The following is a 21,898-nucleotide window of genomic DNA, read 5'->3' on the forward strand; positions in this document are numbered from 1 at the left end:
TTATTTTTTTTATTATTTTTCGTTAAAAATAATCATGTCCGAATATAAAATTATTGTGAATTACAAAAATCTCCCTCGCAATTAAATAAATATATAAAATATCCTTACTTGCATTTAATTAAATTCATAAAAGTAATGTCGGTCAACTTAAAAACAGACAAATCCTAAATCAGGTAAGTACTACTTCTCTCCTCATTAACCATTAAACTTGCTCAATAAATGATATTCCGAAACCCAACAAAACAAACAACACATTAGTAGAACCGTAAAACAAACATTGTGGTTTGAAGCACAAACTCAACCATGGTTAAAAAACAACCACATCCCATTTGGACTTTGATGCATATGGAAGACTGTAGTGTAGCCTAGGACAATGTTATTGTTGCTAGTAGTACTAGTACTAGCCATTTGCATATGATGATTGAACCAATTTGGCACTCTGACACAAGTCATCATTAACTCTATGCCTATTCACTCTTTCCTCAGTTTCTCTATCCATCTATCTCTTTCATCACTTTCCTCTATCTATCTATATATATATATATATATATCTCCCTCTCTCTATTCTCTTTTACTACTGTTCTGCAAAAAAGCTATTTTGGCCCTGTGCCACCAAAGCCATCTCCCCCATTTTTGCTCCTCTATCTCTTTTTTCTAATCATCACAATTGGGTGAGAAAAAAACACACACACAACTCAACAATGGGTGAGAAAGATGATGGCTTGGGTTTGGGGTTGAGTTTGAAGTTAGGATGGGGAGAAAATAATGATAACAATAATAATCAACAACAACAACACCCTTTCAACGTGCACAAGCCTCCTCAATCGGTTCCAAACCAAAGGGTTTCCTTCAATAGCTTGTTCCATTTTCATGGTAAGTTTTTCATCTTATCTATTTTTCTTTTCAATTTTTCATGCCTTTATCTTGTTCCATTTTCATGATATCATTTTTTTTTTCAATTTTTCACTGTATTAACTTGTTCAATTTTCATGGAATGTTCCTTTTTCATGGTTTTTAGATTCCTCCAAAATGTTAATTTACTTTTTTTCCTATGAATAAAAATCATTCCTTTTCTCTCTTTTCTTTTTTTTTTTACACATTTTTTTTATTGAAACAAAAAAAACCCATTTCCAGTTTTTGAAGAACACAAACCCTTTTAATTTTTCTGATATTTTGCGTTGAAACTAAACTTATTTCCCAAATTTTCAGACGAAAATCATGCAATGAGGAACACAGGTGCTTTTTTTTTTTTGTTGTTTTTTAATTTACGAATTATAGCACTGCTTTGTACAGAAATACCCTTTAATTTCACTGTTAATTACTTGTTTTGCCACCGACTCACGTGCGTCCCACTTGACAGATCGGAGCTCCGAGATGCGGTCGTTCTTCCGCGGAATAGACGTGAATTTGCCACCGCCCCCGCCTTCGGCGGCTCTGGCGGCGTTCGATGACGAGAACGGGGTGTCCTCGCCGAACAGCACGATATCGAGCATCAGCGGGAAGCGGAGCGAGAGAGAGGGAAACGGAGAGGAGAACGAGAGAACGTCGAGTTCTCGCGGCGGCGGCGGAAGCGACGACGATGAAGGCGGCGCGTGTGGTGGAGACGCCGACGCCGATGCGTCGAGGAAGAAGCTGAGGTTGTCTAAGGAACAGGCCTTGGTGCTGGAAGAAACATTCAAGGAACACAACACTCTGAACCCGGTGAGTCAAGGTGGCATTTTGGTAATTTCTATTGCAACATAATGTACATTTTTGGTAAGACAAAACCTGGATGCATTTAAGTGTTTGTAGCGTTCTTCTTTAATCAGAATTGAAGTTTTATCTTGCTAATCAGAATTGGATAACAATATCAAAAACACTTATGGAACATTTTATGAAACTGTGTTCCAAGTTTTGTTCTTTTTGGAATTGCATTTTATTTTGAGCTTGTCATTTATTCTTATATTAAAGGTTTTAAATTGTGTCTTTGTCATTGTGATCTTTATTACGGTAGAAAGTTGTTGCCAAATGCAGTCGAAAGTGTGGTTGCAAGTGACATAAAACCACACCTTACCTTCCGGCCGGAATTGTTGTCATAGTGAAAATAAAGCCGAATACTTTGTGGCTGCAATTGCATTTACAGTGGCATGAAACCAAACATCTTACCTTCCCCGGCCAAAATTGCTGCCAGAGACATAAAACCAAACACCTTACATTCCGGTCAAAATTGTGGCCACAATGACAAAAAACAAAACACCTTGCAGCTGAAATTGCGGTTGCGGTGATGTAAAACCAAACACCTTATGTTTTGGCCGAAGTTGTGGTCAGTGACATAAAAGCGGACACCTTGTGGCTGAAATTGTGGTAGCGGTGACATAAAACCAAACGCCTTACCGACAAAATTGTGGCCATTGTGACGTAAAACCAAACGCCTTATATTGCGGCTGGAATTGTGGTTGCGGACATTCCTTAAAATCTTGCATAAATTCTTCAAATGAATGAAGAACAAAGCTTATTTTGCATACTTGTACTTGTTAAGTTTATGAGATTTTACTTTAATGTCCCACTTTGCAAAAATATCAATATATTTTTAATGAGGTTTATTCTAAATTATATATATTTTTAATATTTGTATTTATTTTGAAAGTATAGTTAAATGCTGGCATTTAGTCTTAAATTATTATTGTTATTATTTGTAGAAGCAAAAGCAAGCTTTGGCAAAGCAGTTGAATTTGATGCCTAGGCAGGTGGAGGTGTGGTTTCAAAACAGAAGAGCAAGGTAAGGATTCTCATCCAAGGGGCATAATTGACATTTTATTGTCTATGAGCATTAAGTAATGTTTTGTGTTGTGGCATTGTTTATTGTCCCTATTTAAGTTTCTGTAACATATATGCCCCACTGTGTTTTTTTCTATTTAGAAGGATTTGTTGTTCCTCATCAATTTCATTCTTTTTTAACAAGCACAGCTCTTACATTTATAATGGGATTTAACCCATTTGAGAGTGATCAATATCACAACTTTTGTGAGACATGAAAAGATATAAAGTCGTAGATGATAATTTTGAAATAAAAGTGTATGCTTGGACCCACAACACGCACAAACATGTAATTTGGTGATGATGGATTTTGAAGTCAAATTTTGGAACCTTTGATGTTTAAACGGGGTTCATTCATTTTTCATTAGGTAGTGGAAGTACTTAAATTTCTAACGTTACAATGATAAAACTGATAAACTAATGTGTCAATGGAAATAAAAAATTGATGTGTCAATGTCATGTGTTACTTTGTCTTCCATTGTAATGAAAGAAGATAGTGATGTCAATGCTTTTGGGTCAACTAATGCAGGACCAAATTGAAGCAGACTGAAGTGGATTGTGAATATTTGAAGAGGTGCTGTGAGAATCTAACTGAAGAGAATAGGAGGCTTCAAAAGGAAGTGCAAGAGCTCAGGGCATTGAAGTTATCCCCACAGCTTTACATGCAAATGAACCCTCCCACCACTCTCACAATGTGCCCTTCATGTGAGCGTGTTGCTGTCTCATCCGCATCCTCTTCCTCATCGGCCACCATGCCCTCTGCCCTGCCTCCAGCTAATCTCAACCCGGTGGGCCCTACCATCCAGCGGCCAATGCCCGTCAACCCTTGGGCAGCAATGTTGAATCAGCACCGTGGCCGGCCATAATCAAACCCTCCAGGCCGTAGGTAATAGGGTAAAGTTCAGGATGGAAGCTAGGACATTTTAGTTGTGCTAGACAGAAATGAATCAAAGAAATAGGAATCTTATGTGTTGGTTAACTTTACTAGGACTTTGAGAGCTCATGGTTTGGGAAATTCTATTTGCATCCTTTTTTTTTTCATTGCACCTTCCATTCTCTTTTACATTGCAGAAATTAGTTTTCGGAATCTACAATGCAATTATAGAAATTAATTTTTGAAATGTAAAAGAAAAGGTAGAGATTTTGAAGAGTTAAAAAAAAAGGATGCAACTAGAATCATCCTCATGCTTTTGGTTAACTCTTTTTGTCTAGGCTTATTTTACTTTGAGCATAGATAGAACATGTTTTTAGTCAACTTTAGGATGTGTAAAGTTTGGACATGTTAAAGTAGTTAGTGTTTTCATCTGCTGAACAGTGTTTTGTTATTTGTTAACCTTGGAAAGTTGGAAAAGGGAATTGGAATCTGTATTTTATTTTATATTTTATTTGCTTCTTTTCATTGGACTTGTGATGCCACATGGTGTGAAAAAGGTGGGATTTTGTGCGAGATTGAGGAGAGGGGGATTCCCATGAAGGGATAATGAGTGTGGTCTCAGTTAGAAATGATTTTGTCTATCTTTTGCACTGATTCCCATCTTTTTTGGTCTAATGCGGTTGGACATGGGGTTGGGTGAGTCAGATTGTGGGACTCTACTTTGTTTGCTTGTGCACACACTTCATTCTCCTTAAGATGTGGATTTCCAATAACCATTTAGCAAGAAGTGAACAACACCAAAGGTAAAATGTGGTTACGCACTAGTGAGTGTATCATCACGTGTGTGCGTGTGTGCCTTTGAAAGTAAAGTTTTCAAAAGGAAGGTAGTAACAAGCACAATTAAAAGGTAGCATCGTCATGGGCCACATCATGCCCATCACTGCATCTTGCATGTTGGAACATAGGCCAATAGTACTGTTTTTGAGCGTGTTTCATTTTTGGAATTTGGTTTTATTTTTTGGGTTATGTTTTTATTATCAAATTTGTATATAGAGAATTTGTCTATGTAGGTGGTGCTGTGTGTTATTTGATACACTAACAACCCTGCATCTTTTTTTACCCTTTATGGTCACCTCGGTTTCACTTTAATGTGTTGCTAAATATTTAGCCCTAGGGGAAGAGGTTTCCCAGCAGAAACATTCACATTTCTTTTTTCTTTGGGTGAATAAATATTGTGATTTCAATTTCACAAACTTTAATGTATAGTTTTTTTTTTTTGGTAAATTCGGGTGTTTTAAGTTGAGTTAGAAATTTCTCTGGCTGAGATTTATTTAAGAATTTTATTTTACTGATAAACATTTACATTTTAAATCATAAGTTTCTGTTTAATATTTTTTTAACAAATATATTGTAATCAATATTTACGTTAAGAGTGGTGAAAAATAAAAATCCTACAAAGTTGTGAATTCGCATGTTGTCGAAATTGGATTCTCCGAAACAATGTACAATTTATAACAAAATATAAAAATCTATTCATTTTTAGCAAATATTGAAAACAATGGCGAGAGGATGATTTCATTTTTAATTTCCTTTTAGCAAATATAATGATTGTATGTTTGATGGTTGTAAGTTTGAATGATGGACACGACTTTGATGTCAAGTATGATCAATGGTATAATTGATTGTTGATATAAAATATAATAATTTCTTTAATAAAAATGATGTTTTAATGATATAATATATTTCTAGAAAAAAAATAATGTGAATCAATTTTAAATATTTCCAGAAATATAAAAAAATTGTCAATAGTTAATAAATATTTTTTCTTAAAATATTAGGAATGTCATCCTCAACATTTCTAGAAATTTAACAAGATTCTGTATTGCTCCTATGGTATTGGATAAAAGTAAAGACTCTTACTCCATATATTTTTATTGGATAAAATGCAAGATTCATGAGCGTCACTAAATATGCCTTATTTTTAATTTAGGGAGTTCCATTCTTAAATTAATGGGACACATAAATTTCAATTTTGTTTTTTAAAAAATGTACGTTAAAAGAGTCTTGAGACTAAAATGTTAACACCCCTATAAATATCTACCGTGGTATTTAAGTACTATAATAATAGATTAGGAGATCTTAGACTAAGATATTTTCTACTTGTTTCCAAGGTTTCTTTTAGTTTCAAATTCTCAAGAAAGGCCCAAATACTATGAGTAACGGGTCAAGTCCAATGAACTGATGAGCTTTCATAATTCACATGTTGAATAGTATATTTGGTTTGGTGATATAAAATCATGATAAATGCAGAATAATGGCCAGTTCATCACAAAAGTAACTATTTGCTGTTTCCAAAATTCACCGTGAGTTCAACTCAGTACCAATTCAAACACATGATAATGTAATTTTTTTTACAGTATATCAAAATTAAACTCAGTATAATTTATGTATGTTGATGTTTTACACAACCTGAAATAGCTATGGTCAAATAGTCTGTTTTTGGAACTAGGTGCAAAATTAGATAATCAAGGATGTGAAGGAAAAAGTTGGTCACAGGCTCCAAAATTCATTTTAAACTCCATCTTATGGTATGAGTTTCCTTTCTGTGCCATTCTTAAACTCTCATTCTATTTGACAGTATGTTTTACACTCAAAATGTATTAAAATTTTTCCTCCAAAAGTAATACAAAACTCTATAGGTCAGGGGATTAAGAAACTAAGAGGATGAACTTCAAGCTCAATATTCATATTTCTCAACAAGTCATGAAAAGATAAAAACCATGTTATTTTGAATTGTAAACAGTTTCAAAATAGCAAAACTGGAGAAATGAATTCAAAATTATTACATTTCCCTTATATTTCACCACATTGATTGCAGTAGTCTTGCAAACATAAAATAAAATTGAAAACATCAAAAGGAAAAGAACAAAGAATTCCAAATAAAAAGTAGTCCAGAAATCAAACTGTATTTACAGTATCAGTGAGGAAACGTAGGATGCAACCTAGTCCTGCTTTCTCTGTCAACTTTTCATGAATCCGAAGACATTGGTCACACGTGGGACGATCTCCTGTAGCTAATCCTCTATACAAGTACCTATGGCAAATAACAACCTTTTAGGACAGAAAATGGTGTAAGAATACCATTAGTTACTATAGTAACTATAATGTTGTTAAATAAAAAGACTCATTTGATGTCTATATTTAACTTTCCTTAAAATCTACAAAGTACAGAGAAAAGTGCTATTTCAACTAAACCAGAGAACCACCACTAAACAGAGTATCTACTTCTATATAACATTCCAAATTTTGTTCAAACAAATCACAGCTTTTGAGCCTGTTTTTATTCAGATTTCAAATTGAAAAACGTAAACATGTCAGGGCATCATATAATTAAACAAAATTATATTTCTCCCTTTGTTGTGTACCTTTTCTAGTAATATTAGGAAGAGTGATCATACTGGATTAAAAATTTGGAGTTACTTGAAACTATGCAAATCAAAATAGAGTTTTTCATCACTTAACTACTATTGTTTTAACACTAAGAGTAGGCAATGGCAGTATGGCCCAACATAGACCTTGTTAATTGCACTGGTTGATTGAGTTCAATATGATAGAGTTTGAATCCTATAAAGCTATGATGCACTGACTCGGACATGGAACACTAGACACGACACATATGTAGACACTTTGACATGGCTAATGTCCGTACATGTAGATCATAGGGATATATAAAACTTCGTACCCCATTGCCCAGAGGCTCTTCGCTATGCGAAGGTATGGGGGAGGGATGTTGTACGCAGCCTTACCCTTGCATATGCAAAGAGGCTGTTTCCGGATTCGAACCCATGACCAACAAGTCACCAAGGTACAACTTTACCGCTGCACCAGGGCTCGCCCTCTATCATAGGGATATATAAAAGAATAAAAATTTTGCTAATTTTTTAACCATTCATCCTAGAAATTTGGTAAAATAAAAAAATGGAAAGTAATTAAGTATCCAAGATACAGTTCAAATAACACCCATTATGTCAGGTTCATCAAGCTGGCCATCCTAGACCAGGATTGCTAAGAGAGTAAAAGAAAAATCATGCCTAATGTACACTCAATTAAATAACAACTTTGATATTGTGGGGCAATATTCCTCATTGAATTTTTCAGTTGATGAATTACATCTCAAAGTTAAAATTAACTAATAATTCCTTTAAATTAACAAAACCTATAAACAAAGAGATTTAAGCCTGTAGAAAAATGAATGTGCAAGTGATTTAAACTAAAGCAGACTGAATGAGTGAATGATTTTACCCTATAAGGAGGCCTTTTGTGATGTGTAGAATAAGACATGATTGGCAAAGTTAGGAAGTCCCACATCGCCAACCTCAATTCTCGGGGTGCAACTTATATATTTGTTAGATAACTTTATTTAATGCCAATTGTTTTAAGCTGAAATCTGACATGCCATGTGAATGGAATTCGTTGGATAGGTTGGCTGCTGAGAATGGGTTATCTGATGTACAAACAAAATAAAACAGACTGGCATGGATTGGGGAGGGGATACAATTAAGGTGGGCTAGTGGGAGGAGAAAGAGATGTATGATTAATCAATACCATTTAAAATCTCTCAATTTTGAGGTTATACCTTGTCCTTTTATTGAAGGGTAGTATTGATGTCCTATTGCTGCAGACAGAGGATGAGGCTACAGAGGCCCATTGAATTAAAGGTAACGAGGGCCATATGGGATCTTGATGGTGAGAAGGCTTCTTAGACTAGATGGATTTACAATAATTTGAATTGTTGGGATATAGTAAATGGTAATTTGTTAGCAATTTTTTCATGAGTTCAATATCACTGGTGAGATTGGTTTTAACACAAATTCTACTTTTAGCCTTTCAGTGCTTGGGTTCCCGAAAAAAGATAATTGCTGTTTTGTGAAGGATTTTAGACCTCTCGCAAGAGTGAATAAGATCATAAGGCTCATTCATTCTAAGCATAATCCTAGGACATACTATATCCTTCCCTCAGAATTTCTGTTGAGGATAGGAATATTCAAGATTCAGCTTATTTTGCTACGAGATTCTGGAAGTGAGGTTCAATGAAAGGTCTTTTGGTGGAACCAGAGAGGGGCATCCCTTGTGTAGTTTGCAGACATACTATTCTTTTTCTTCCAGAAGACACATTTTCAGAAATGTTGTGTTTCTGTTTAAAATTTTAAACTTCAGAGGATTTATATGGCCCTTTTTCCTTATGATTATATCATGTGCTCCAAATGTTGTCAAGCAAACAATCACCACTTTTAGTGTTATGAGGCAGCTTGGCAACTTTGTAGAGATCTGGTTGGAGATTGCTAGATATGGTCATCTAATTTTGAAGTTTTCTCTACTTGTTAGATAGGTTCTGGGCATAGAAAGGAAAGGATAGTTAACTGATCTATCTTTTTGTTAAAAAAAATATTATATCAGATCTGAGACACTGGACACTACAAGCTCAAAAAAACACTTCTTGAGGCATTTGGTATATGTGTCCTAGGGTGGGCATGAAAGATCCCTTCTAACTCTTGAAGTATGCAGACTAGTGATTTGGTATGTGGTTTAGAAGACTGAGGTTGTAATGGATGCTTTAAGGCAATTAGATACCTGCGGAGAATAGCCACAGCATGCTGTGTTCTAATATGGCCAAATTATACAAGACAAGGCCCAGCTAAGATCGCATTCACGTAATAGTTATTGTGAATTGATTTATTGACTATAAATAAAGCACCAAAAGAGGTGGGCTAGTTATCATTCTAGCAAATGGCCAAGGAAATACTAATAGAAATTCTAGAAATTCACCAAAAGAAACAAGGACATTGCTTGGAATAATATTCGTAATGAAAATATAAGGAGCATCTTGTTTCATACATGAAAGGCCCTTATAGGCTTTATAGCCATATAAAATTGACTGGAAATAAACAATTTCTCTGACGATCCTAATCTATACATCATCCTAACAGGTCTGTAATTCTATCATAATTATCTTGAAATTATATAACATAGCCCAATAAAATCCCTAATAATATTCAGCACAAAAATCACATGAAATTCCCCTAGTCCGAATATCTTATATGAATATCAAAAGGCTAGGAAAATACTATGACAAAAACACATGTATTCCAGAAAGTAATAAGGTTGAGTTAGAAATGTTACAGCAGGGAAGATCAAGAAATGCTGCCTGCCTTTTCCTTCCTAATTTAATAACCATTACTTGCCCCACATTATATAACTATCTCTTAGAATTCTATTCACACCTATGTTATGAGTTTACCAACACATTATCATTCCATTTTGGAGAAAATATTCAAACAAATTGCTTATGTTTATTATGGCTACATGTTCCAATTTCTATCTGTAATTGTTCAAGTGCAGCACATATCATGCAGGATACAGACCAAACTACAACGACCATAAACTATAAACCTCAGAATCTTATTACCTCTGGTTCTTTTTATAAGAAGCAAGTGATAGAGTATTTAGTACCATCATCCAAGCAAATTTGTATTCTAAAAGAATGAGAAGCTATCCAAGTTACAACTGACATGTAAAAATGAATTCAACCAAGAAACTTTGGCACTCACTTCATTAGGATATCATAGTACTCAGGATCCAAGGAAGAAAGCATCCCATCCACATCTTTTATAGCCATTATAGCTCTGTGCACCACAAGCCAGTGAGCCGACTGTCCAAAAATAGAAAACAGATAATACCAAGTTAACAACAAATTACAAAACTTCAATTACTACACAGTTGTACATGTAACAAAAAGAATAGTCTATAGAAAAAATAAAACCTAACATACATGAAAAATATGTCATGATTTCAAAGAATTTGAAAGCTTCAATTGAAGTGCACCAGATCTCCAAAGTAACAAAAATGGAAAGAAAAAAATCTAGTCTTTAATGCTCGCTAAAAATAGCTTATTGGTGATGATGATGATCATGATAGGAATAATAATAAAATTAACAATAAGAGCAATTATACTGACACTCTATGGTTTCTTTGAAATTCACATAACACCTCTACTTTGTTTGGACATCTGAAATTTTAAGATTTTAGCTGTTTATTTTCCAGAAATAAATACATTACACAGACCCCTCCTGTCACCTAAGAAATACATTACATCTATTGTGGGAATTTCGAAGAAATAAAACTCTGTTTCAGTTCCACAATAACCCAAATGAATAAAATACAAACACAAAATAACACAGAAGTATCAAATTCTCCTTATAATAATAAAAAAAAGAAGATAAAACAGTAAACAAAAATAGACAAAATAAAAGGGGGGTGAGTGAAAAAACCTTGCAACGCTCATCCCCAATGATCGCATATGTGCCTTCAAGGGCAGTTTTAAGGGCTTCCACGGGCTTATACCTGAAATTGCATCACAGTACAGACCATAAGAGCAAATAATAATAATCACTTTAAAAATTTTATTTTCTTAAGAAAACAAGTAAATTGATTCGTTCGTCAGAAAAGGAACAAGTGATGTGTTTGAAATAAAGAGAGAAGAAGAAAAGGGAAAGTACTGTTTGAGTAAAGTTTCGATCTTGCGGGATTTGTGTTCAATTCTGGTAATTATGGCCTCTGCATTATCTGCTTCAACGAACCCTTCTGCTCCTGCCATAGATGAACCAACCAACAAGTGAAGAAATGAAGGTGAAGAGAGAGAGAGAGTCCCTTCACGGTGCAAGTACTTCGTAAAGGTTAAGGTGGGTCCTAATAATGTGCTCTTGTTTAATGATGTTGGCACACGTGGAAAAATCTTTATCATTCATTTTGATCTACGGTTCATGTTTGTTTATTAAACTGGACACTCTCCAGTTTTTCGCAGATAACGTTGTGTTGTGTTGCGTGCTTCTACTCTTATTAGAAGCTATGTTGTTGGCGTCTTTTCGTTGTAAGTCTTAATTTCTGACACACCCTCTGCATCAAAATCTTAATCCCCTCTCTTTGAAGGCCACCTTCATACCTCTCCATGTTTTAAATTTATTTTTTCTGTGAACTGTATTTGGTTTTATTTTATGCTTCTTTTTAATTTTAAAGTTGATATATAGTAGTGTTGGATGTTGTTGGGGTAATGGGGTTTGATGTTATAAAGTATGATGTTAGAATGTTGAGTTAGATGTTAGAATCTTCTAATTCTGAATTGAAAGTTTGAATTCCCAGTTGTGTGTTGGTATGAGTGGAAGTGAGATTGAATATGAATAAGGTAAGTGTTTGGAGAATCTGAAGCTGGCATTGTTGCATTAGACCTTGTTTGGAATTTGGATGAGTTTCTCGATAAGCACTTACAGGAAAAGAAGATAAATAAAAGGTGAATTAAGATTATTGCATAAGTTGAAAACTTGAAATTGGCTTGTGCATAAGTTAAACCTATCTTTTAGAGAAGTTAAATGAGAGAGCTTTTATTGGTTATACATAGGCTAATTTAAACTTATGGAAGAAGCTTAATTTTTTTTTTCATTTTCTTCCCCTTTTGTAAGTGTTTATTGAAAAGTTTATCCAATTAGGGTCTTAAGGTTTACATGATCAGGCAACAAAGTTTGGGAATGGAAGTTTTTGCAGGTACTAAAAGAGTTTTACTTTTGAGGCAGTGAACTTCCCTTGTACTGTGCAAGGAACTATATTTTGTCAAAGGAAGCAATTAACTCATGGATGCAAAGACCAAAAATCAAAGGATTACATGTAAGAGTGGCCTGTGGAGTGATATTCTTTTTACGGAAAATTTCATGAATGGATTGTGATTTGGTGGCTTGTTTTTGTCTGCGAGGATAGAGTGCAGGATAGCTGCATGTTGCAGCATTCAGAGAAAGCATTGAGGAGGACACTCTTCCTTTCTGTCTTGGTCTCAGCTGGTGTTTTTCCAACTTTGTCTTCTTATGGCAAGACAAAGAGTAAGAATCCGTATGACGAAAAACGGTTGCTTCAACAAAATCGGCGGATACAGAAAGAAAACAATGCCCCAGAGGACTTTCCAAATTTTGTTAGAGAAGGTGACAATCTTTAAAGATCTACTGCTGATTTATCCATATGTTTTCCAGTTTCCACTCCATAATGTCTGAGGTTACATTTGTTTTATGCACATGATTGCATTACCTTCTACGGTATATTCTGTAAATCCACCTATGGTTTCCTAGCCGATCCCAAGCCCGGCTAAGGAGGGTTGTGTTAGGCCCTTAGTGTTAGTAGCCAGTGTAAAACTTGTTAATATACCAAGTGTTTTTAAGAGTGATCAGACAGTGAATAATATCTTTAAGAATTTGGTTTTTAACTGAGCCCAATGACATCATGTGATCCATGTAGCTGATCTCATCTTGTGGTCGCTCTGGCCAGTGTCTCAATTGTGTTTGTCTACTGTTCAGTGTGTTAAATTTAGGAGCCTAGTGAGAAATTCATTTATTGTAAACCTCTTGGATGTGTTTTCGGATATGATGGTCTGATTTATTGTTATACGTTTCAGGTTTTCAAGTTAAAGTAGTATCATCGGATAACTATGTAAAGAGTGATTCAGGGCTCATATACCGAGATTTTGTAGTTGGTCAAGGTGATTTTCCAAAGGATGGGCAGCAGGTTTTTTCTTTAAATTTTCTTTCCAATCTATTGCTTCTTTCTTTGTAAATGAATATTAAGTCAATTGTTTGGCTGAAACACTTTAGAAAGATATTAGTCAATGAGCATCGGAGTGAGAACTAGAATTGTCCCTATGTAGTGTTTAGCAGCTAGCTATACCTTTAAGTGTGTGTGTTTTTTTTCGGTTAAACCCAACGGAACGTCTATCCACCACACCTCTTCCTCCTACTTTTTTGTCTTGAAAAGTGGGAAAGCTCCATTAAATATGGTTGAAACAGAAAAACAAACTCACCCTAAGTATTATTAAAGAATGGAAAGAAGTATATTTTGCTTTAGTATTAAAACATTTGTTATATGTTAAGGAAAGCATGGAGGCAGTTAGTTGCGCTGCATCATTAATTACATAATATTTTGTTTTGAGGAATATCTTGAGTTTGTTGAGATGGGGAAATTTGGAAATTGATATTTGAGTTTGTTTTTTTTATAAACTAATGATGTCAAAGTTGTAATTCAAGGAAATTGCTTAGCAAGTCAACCTAAATTTTCACTATGGCAACAGCATAAAAAACCCATGGATTAAGAGTATGACTTCTTGATGCTGATAAGTTATTCTCTAGCATTTTATGCTAACTTTTGTGTCAACTGTTGTTGATAGATCCATCCTCCATTGGCATTCTACTTCCTTCAAGAATTTTTGCAGGAAATTTTGTAAATATGCATTGTTGGCATCTTCTTAGTGAAATTAACAAGATGATATGTGATTTTTGTTACTTGTGCTTTCTTAATTTTGTGTATGCCAAAATAAACTCCCAGTCAATGTTAAATTTTATGATTTTTAACATTATTTTATCGTCCATCTATATTGGGGTCAGGCTATCATTAGCCTCGCAAGTGAGGTGATAAAGTGGGAAGCTATAAAAAAAATGTCATTTTCAGCACTGCAAAACTGCAAATTTTAGGCACTAGGAATAGGCACTACAATTTAAAGCTTGACTTTAATACACAAATAATACTCACTAATTTGCTTGTAATCATGTCTTGCAGGTTACGTTTCACTATATTGGCTATAATGAATCTGGACGTCGTATTGACAGCACTTATTTGCAGGGTTCTCCTGCCAAAATCCGCATGGGTACCAAGGGATTAGTTCCAGGTTAAAATTATAAGATAGAGTACTATCAATTTCCTTGCAACTTTATGAGTAAAGTATTCATCCTTTACTTGATTTCTGTCTGTCTCTCCCTTAAAGAACCCAAAAGGGGAGGAACTAAGTGCTGAAAGAACTGAGAAAACTACATTTTTCTGATGTAGGATTTGAGGAAGGAATTAAAGACATGAGACCGGGTGGAAAGAGAAGAATCATTATTCCCCCTGAACTTGGACCACCAGTCAGTTCCCACATCTCTAATTTTCTTTTATCCCCCTTCTCTAACTTTCTTTGGGGTCTTTCCATATTATTTGATATTATTATTGACTGCTTAGTACCTGATGCAAGCCAAGGTCAAAGAAATTTTATGTGTTTTACACACAAAATTATCATGTATTAACAATTTACTAGAATGAAGGCTTGCAATTCAACTTTGACACTTGGTAGGATCTGGTTAGGACAAAGGACGTGTTAATAAAAATGAAGAAATAATCTCTTAGACTTTGGATATATACAATTTCGTTAAATCTCTGGTCGAGAAAACAGCAAAACTAAAGTGTATACAATGTTATGTTGAAAATTATTATATTATCTAATTTCTTTCAATAATTATTGTTTCGTTTATTTTGTAGCTGATTTCCTTGTATTAGCAATTGGTAAATGTGTATAGCATTTGTTAAATGAATTCTAGATTTCTCTTTCAACAATGGCTGACACAATGTTAGAATCAGAATGCTTGATTGTTGCACTCTTCTTGCCCCCAATCCTGAGAGGAGCTTGTTATGATAAATCATGATCCTTTCATTTAAGTGGGTATAATTTGATCTTCTACACCACCAAACTCAGTAGAAATTTGGGCCCAAGAGTGATGTTAGGAACCTAGCCTAAGTAGATTAGTTACTGTAAGGGTATTAAAGGAATTACCATTAGAGATGGCAATAGTTTGTTATAGAAATTTAACAGAATTAGAGAAGTGTAGGCTTTTGTTATGCATAGCTATTGGTTAGTTGCAAAGCAATATCTGCTATATATATGTACTGCACCAATACTGAAAAGGAAGCAATGAATTGAGCCTTATTTTCCTCTCTATTTTATGTCTCTTCCTTCTCATAATTCTGGAGGTTCCCTTCCCTCGAAGTAAGGATCTATCATGTGAGGTCTATTACTTGGTTCCAGTTTACTCTTTTTTTGATAACTTGATAGGAACCAAGAATTGAAATGAGAAAGAAAAGAAAGAATTTTATTGACTAGTAAGAAAAGAACAAAAAATAGTAGAGAAAATTCTCCTCAAAGGGTTTCCCCTTCACAAAGGATTTCTCCTTTCACAAAGAGCTAATACTTCAATCTACAAATGATAAGATCTCCCCCTCTCCTATCCTCCTTCCCTTATTTATATCTAATAAATTCCTCTAACTAATTAACAGTCCAACTATCTTAACTAACTCTCCCTTCTCCGTATATCCTAACAATACACCCCTCCTGAAAATCAACCTTGTCCTTAAGGTTGGAATTTGAAAACTGGAATTGCACACTAAAAATTCCTCAAGTTTTCTTCGATTGCTGGAAGACTACTGCACCCCTTGTAGCTTAACTAGGAATCATCCACTCCCCTGCATGTGGGGTTGAGTTCTGTGGCTCCGGTGGAGGTCGGGATGGAAGCAAATTCTGAATAATTTGGACCTCCATGTGTGATGCTGCAATCTCTTTCCACCTCTGCTCTTTTAACATGTAATCAGCTACACAATCATCCAAGTTTAGCGGTATAAATCCTGCCACCCAGTTTGAACTCTCAGTTTGTAACACCATTCCTGTTCTGCGATGAAACTTCACGGGTAAACCTGGGTTCGTTGGTTTCGGTACTGGTTTCATGTCTGTTCTGTTTTCCATGGATGTCCAAAGGTCTCAATGTTGATTTATGTTTCTCCTCGACTGTCACCAACTCAACTGAAACTGCATTGTAGAAGCCACAAACAGTGGTGCTATCTCCACACTCATCTTGGCCCATTACATCCATAATCAGATCCACCATGCAGAATGTAAATTTTACCTTTGTTCCTTTTTCTTTCTCCAGGAACAAATTAGTGGAAGAGTGGTGCATCTCTGTTGTGCCCACCCATAGTGACTCTGTTTCCCTTAGCATCCCAGATAATGATTTACTAGCAAGTGGGTTGGTATCTCGTGGTTTGGCTGACATGCCTAAAATACTTAGCTTCTGTCAACATAGAAGACCCATCCCTCTCCATGGGAGGTTGTGGCTTGCTGATGACAACCCATTAAGGATCGTATTTGAGTTTGCGTCTAGGGGGTCGGGTGGTGGTGTAGGTGCAATCCATCTCCATATAATCACAATTTCCATGGCTGTGGGCTTCATAAAGAAACCATTATCACCTTCAACTTCTATGACGTTTACTACCCAAGAATGAAATTCTTTGATGACAATTGCAAAACCACTATTTTGTTCCTGCATTTTCTGCTGCAGATTCTTATCCTCTTCCACCCTGATTTCCTCTACCCCCTTGGCCTCAAGATTTATGCCCTTTTTCTTGATCAACAATTGTAACATTTTTTTTATCCCTTTAATTCCCTCAATGGTTTTCTTGATCTTGATTTCAGAGGGTGGTGCCTCCACGCTTTCCTCCCTTTTAACCTCAAGAACTTTTTCTGAACTTTTTAGTAGCCCATGCTTCAACTCTGAAATGCTGACTTTGCAAGAATGATGGTGCAACCCATAAGATTTGGGTTCCTCCTTCTGGAACGCCTTCTCCTTCCAAGACCCATCCTGTTCTGGTTTAATTTCTTGTTTCTTCACCAACTGCTGTAACATTTTCTTTGGCTTAGGTACATCGTTGGTCCTCTCTTTCAAGAACATTGTGGAAGTCCCCCCTTCTTCAATGCAGATTTCTGTCTCTGTTTGCTCTTCTTGCATCAAGATACTGAATCTTTTAAAGAAGTGGTTACCATAACGATCTCTAAGTCTTTTGATCCAAAGCTGTGGAAAATGAATCCTAATCTGATCTGGGTTCTTTTAGCTCCAAATGTAGAACCAATGCATTGCAACACCCTCCATGCTCATGAATGCATATTGCAGCTTATGGAATAAAGGAATTTCTTGTACCTCAGAATTTTTCAACACTAGCAATCCAACCAATTGGGTCTTCCCCCACGAATGCTGGCAGCTCCCCCTTAGCCTGCGCTTCCTCCATCCCTAACACTGGCTCTCCCTTGAAGATCCAGCAGGTTGGACCAATTGTTAGAAACCAAGAATTGAAATGAGAAAGAAAAGAGAATTTTATTGACTAGTAAGAAAAGAACAAAAAATAGGAGATAAAACTCTCGTCCAAGGATTTTCCCTTCACAAAAAGCTAATGCTCAATCTACTAATGATAAGATCTCCTCCTCTCCTATCCTTCTTCCCCTATTTATATCTAATAAAACCCCTCTAACTAACTAACTCATTAATAGTCCAACTATCTTAACTAACTCTTCTTCTCCTTATATCCTAATATAACTAATCAAAACTACTGTTATGAGATTCAATAACTTTTTGAACTCACAAAAAAACAAAATTAATCTATTGGAACCTATTACTAGGCAGATAGAAACTCTACTTTCTTTTTCCCTATTTCTCAGCATGAGAAAACTTCATTCCAATAGTATGTCCAAATTAGAGTAACATATAGGTTTCAATCCTGATTCCTGACTTTTTAACAACAGCTCTTCATTCTTACTAATACTATCTGATTTACTGTCCTTGCAACTGCACTGAACTTCTCTCAGAAACACGATTTCGAAATAAATAATCTCTCCAGCGTAACATTCATGATGTTTTGTGTTCTGCAGGTAGGACCTTCGACCTTTTTCAGTTCAAAACAGTTTGAAGTTTTTGATGTCGAGCTATTAAGCGTACAAAACTGTGAAAGAAGAACCATAGCCTTTTACTCGGATGTCATATGCAATTGAGACAAGGCTGCCATTTGAGTTTTCTAAAGCATTATCACTAAAGGCCCAAGCACACATTATTATAGCTAGGAACTTAGAAATAGTAACTCCACAACCTTTACCTTCTTGCTTTAAGTTTGAGGTAATCATCATTTGTCATTGTTTAAGAGTTTTTTCTTTATTTTCTTTGGAGCATATTGGCCAGTGTTCTTTATTGCTCTGGTTTGTAAGTTGTAACCTTGTTAAATCAAGAAAGGGTATGATATTCATTGTGAAATTGGTTAAGAATTTCTCAGATTAGGATCCTCTTTGTCTTTATTAGATCGGATGACTGATCAATGACAGCTTTGTAGCATGGACATGATTCACATGAAACACTACATTCCTTATACTCAACAAAAAAGGGTACCATACACTTAATCAGTGTTATTAAATAGATGTCATGACCGTGCCATGGCGGAATGGCATGGTGGATTTTTTGTCAACTGCCATAGGCAATTTATGAAGGGAAGCCCACCATAAGGCGCAATGTTGTGTTTATATGACGGAATTCTCACCTTTCACCAAGTTCCATCATCCGCCATTAATAACACTGCACTCAATTTGTTTATGGTTACGGATACAAAGCCAGAAAGTATATAAATTAGCTTTACCTTGACAATATATAATAAGGACCCTTTATATGATTTATACTAGATATATTTAAATATTCAATTCTTTATTGTAAACACCTGCACTTCATTCATAATTGACGTGATATTTGTTTAGTACTGTGTAATAATAAGGTAGTGTTTTTATAGCTACTGATTGTATTTAAATAGGTGCTGAATGGGGACTTGGTTTTTGCCTTTTTGATGGCTGCTTATGGTGATTTCTGTACCTTGTATCAAACCGTCTACTTGTTGAGTATCTCTTGTACTCAACCTCTTTTATATAATTCTTTTTTGTCTTTCAAAATAAAATAAAATAAAATATTGATGGATTTTCATGTTTATTCAAAATCTAGTCCCACTAGACCCAACATAAACTGTTTTGTGAAAGTTAACTGATGATAAATCAAGAAATTATTAACGACTAAATTTTTTTACGCATAAGTTGTTGTATCATACCACATAAGAATAGTAAGTCGCTTAATAAAATGATTATTATTTTAAATTATCATGCACTGTTTGTACTAATAAGTTATCAATTAATTTGGTCAGTTAAATAACTAGTTTAAATAGATCAACATTTAGTCAATTAAATTTTAGTTAAAGCAATTGGCAGTACCACCAACACCCAAATTGCTTCGTAAAGTTTGTCAAATTAACTTGGTCCACTAGGCCACCACAGAAAATAGTTAATGGGCAAATGATGCTTATCATATTAATATTGAATGAGAATAAACTTCAGTGACATCATTGCTTGTTGCTTCAATTTCATACTCACACTTGGATATCTTCAGTTAACAGAATGCGTTGCTTTCATGGTAATAATATCATTGCTTATAAATATTGGAGCCATTTTCTTGATTGAATTGTAAAGTTTTCTTTACTGTCATTCAAAAGAAGCTTTTTATAGTTCAACTGCTTTAAGATTTTTTAACAAGGTATAGAGTTCCAAAAATTTTAAAAAATAAAAAACCTTAACTTAAAAATTAAGAGAATGAACTTTGTACTAAAGGATGGAAATTGACCCATCAAGGTGAACCACATTAAAAATATGCAAACCGATAAACCTAATCACATAGGTATCATTGATATGAAGAAAGATTAATATGGCAAAAATGACCCTCCAAAACAAGTTATGCTGCTAGAAGGGCTGAATGATGTTACATAACTTTCCATAGGCCTCGGGTACCTTCAAAGGTACCAAAAAATATGAATAGTCTTTGACAAGTATGCAATCACATTTAACATCATAAGGCATGGAACTACTAGATGATTTGCACAAACACCAATCCTTGAATCCTTTTGAGGTGATTAGAGATTGGAGTGCAGCAATTGTCATAGGTAGTTGTTGCTCCAACAGCAAATATGTATTTCTTTCTGCCTTCAAAATCTGGCAAGGTTAAGCTAAGCATGCTTGAACAGCTTCATGCCGTGCCAATGAAAGTACACAGCAACCACAATTATAGGGAGAGTCAATGGCACCAAGAAGCAGTAGTACCTTATAATTTGCCAAAAACAAAATCAGGAAAATGATGAGTTTTTCTTTCTCCCTCACGGAGACCTAAAAGTAAGGCTTAATTATTAATTTGGTCCCTAAATTATTAAAAATAACTTAATATGATTCCTAAATTTTCAAACGCAATCAGGTCCTCTAATTTAAAAAAATGCTTTAATCAAGTCCTTTCAGTTACATATGGACGGTTTTCACTTACGAACATTCACGGTTTTCATTACCGGTGTCAATTTCAATTTTACAGAAATGATCTGATTGAAGCATTTAGAAATTTATAGTGTGTTTGAATAGAACAATTTAATAGGGGAATTTATTTTTTCAAGGAATTTAAAATGATTCATGATAAAATAACTTGTTTGGATAGAGTATTTGAAAGGAGATTTAATTTTTGGTATTTTTTATGAATCATTTTGATTGACTAAAACAGAGGGATTTCAAATTCTCTTAAAAAATATAGAATTTGAAATTCTTTTTCCGGAGATGTTCACTCTAACTCACGTTCTTGCTCGCGACTCTTTCTCGCTCAGCACTCACAACTACGGGTGACCAAAGTTTTTACGGCCGATATCGACATAAATTATTTTTCACTGACGTTGGCCGAGGTTTTTTCGGTCAGAATTTTTTTGTAGGATGTCAACCAAAACTATTTTTTTGTCGATATCGGCTAAGATTTTTTTTAGATGATGTTGGTTAGGGTTATTTTCTCACTCACGTCAGTCATGGGAAATTTTTGCTAACGTCAGCCAAAGATTTTTTTTGTCGTTGTCATCCAGGTTTTTTCAGTTGATGTTGACCAATGATTTTTTTGGCCAACGTTGGCTACATTTTTTCTATTGACATTGGTCGTGACTAACTTTTGAATAGACACCTGTTAGGATTTTTCAACTGACATCAGTTAGGTTTTTTCAGCCAACATCAACCAAAGTTATTTTTTAGCCAATATCGGCTAGGGTTATTTTTTAGCTGATGTTAGCTAGGGTGTTTTGGCTGATGTCAACTAGATTTTCTTAGCCGACGTCGGTTAGGATTTTTTTGGTGACATCGACTAGGGTTTTCTAGCTGACATAAGCCAGAGCTATTTCTTAACCACATTAACTAGGTTTTTTGGTTGATGTTGGCTAGGGTTTTTTCTGCTAACACCAACTAGGTATTTTTGATTGACATCGAGCATGACTATTTTTAGTCGACATTGACTAGGTTCTTATAGTCGACATCCACCAAAGTTTTTTCGGTCAACATCGTCAGAGCTATTTTTTAGCCAACATCAACCAAGACTATTTTATAGTCGATGTTGGGTATGTTTTTTTGTCTGACATTGGTCAGAGCTATTTTTCAGTCGACATCGGGTAAGTTCTATTAGCCGGCATTAACCAAGCTAT

The 21,898-nt window shown here is 35.0% G+C and overlaps 3 protein-coding genes across 6 annotated transcripts; 2 read left to right on the forward strand and 1 right to left on the reverse strand.

The window, feature by feature from the left end:
• The first annotated feature begins 403 nt into the window (after positions 1-403).
• Positions 404-4,212, forward strand: LOC114418755 (homeobox-leucine zipper protein HAT3-like). 2 transcript variants are annotated; one of them, XM_028384248.1, is made up of 5 exons: positions 404-873; positions 1,210-1,236; positions 1,361-1,701; positions 2,679-2,758; positions 3,326-4,212. In XM_028384248.1, exons 1-5 carry the CDS (start codon positions 702-704, stop codon positions 3,660-3,662), a joined length of 957 nt encoding a protein of 318 aa, XP_028240049.1. In that variant the 5' UTR covers positions 404-701; the 3' UTR covers positions 3,663-4,212. The 2 variants fall into 2 exon arrangements, with proteins under 2 accessions (XP_028240049.1, XP_028240050.1); XM_028384249.1 differs by lacking the exon at positions 1,210-1,236 and having other exon boundaries at positions 413-873.
• A 2,222-nt stretch (positions 4,213-6,434) lies between these two features.
• On the reverse strand, positions 6,435-11,386 carry LOC114418757 (actin-related protein 2/3 complex subunit 5A-like). Its single transcript, XM_028384254.1, has 4 exons — positions 11,227-11,386; positions 10,999-11,071; positions 10,279-10,379; positions 6,435-6,764 (listed from the first exon to the last, which is right to left on the reverse strand). The coding sequence occupies exons 1-4, from the start codon at positions 11,322-11,324 to the stop codon at positions 6,629-6,631; spliced, it is 408 nt and encodes a 135-aa protein (XP_028240055.1). The 5' UTR covers positions 11,325-11,386; the 3' UTR covers positions 6,435-6,628.
• Positions 11,268-18,841, forward strand: LOC114418756 (peptidyl-prolyl cis-trans isomerase FKBP20-2, chloroplastic-like). 3 transcript variants are annotated; one of them, XM_028384251.1, is made up of 8 exons: positions 11,268-11,409; positions 11,522-11,597; positions 12,295-12,385; positions 12,476-12,693; positions 13,161-13,270; positions 14,315-14,423; positions 14,582-14,658; positions 18,258-18,776. In XM_028384251.1, the coding sequence occupies exons 2-8, from the start codon at positions 11,576-11,578 to the stop codon at positions 18,375-18,377; spliced, it is 747 nt and encodes a 248-aa protein (XP_028240052.1). In that variant the 5' UTR covers positions 11,268-11,409; positions 11,522-11,575; the 3' UTR covers positions 18,378-18,776. The 3 variants fall into 3 exon arrangements, with proteins under 3 accessions (XP_028240052.1, XP_028240054.1, XP_028240053.1); XM_028384253.1 differs by lacking the exon at positions 11,268-11,409 and having other exon boundaries at positions 11,539-11,597; positions 12,266-12,385; positions 18,258-18,841; XM_028384252.1 differs by lacking the exon at positions 11,268-11,409 and having other exon boundaries at positions 11,577-11,597; positions 12,257-12,385; positions 18,258-18,841.
• Positions 18,842-21,898: the final 3,057 nt, after the last annotated feature.

This window comes from Glycine soja, chromosome 7, assembly GCF_004193775.1.
Source record: "Glycine soja cultivar W05 chromosome 7, ASM419377v2, whole genome shotgun sequence".
In the NCBI taxonomy this organism is placed as follows: Eukaryota; Viridiplantae; Streptophyta; class Magnoliopsida; order Fabales; family Fabaceae; genus Glycine; species Glycine soja.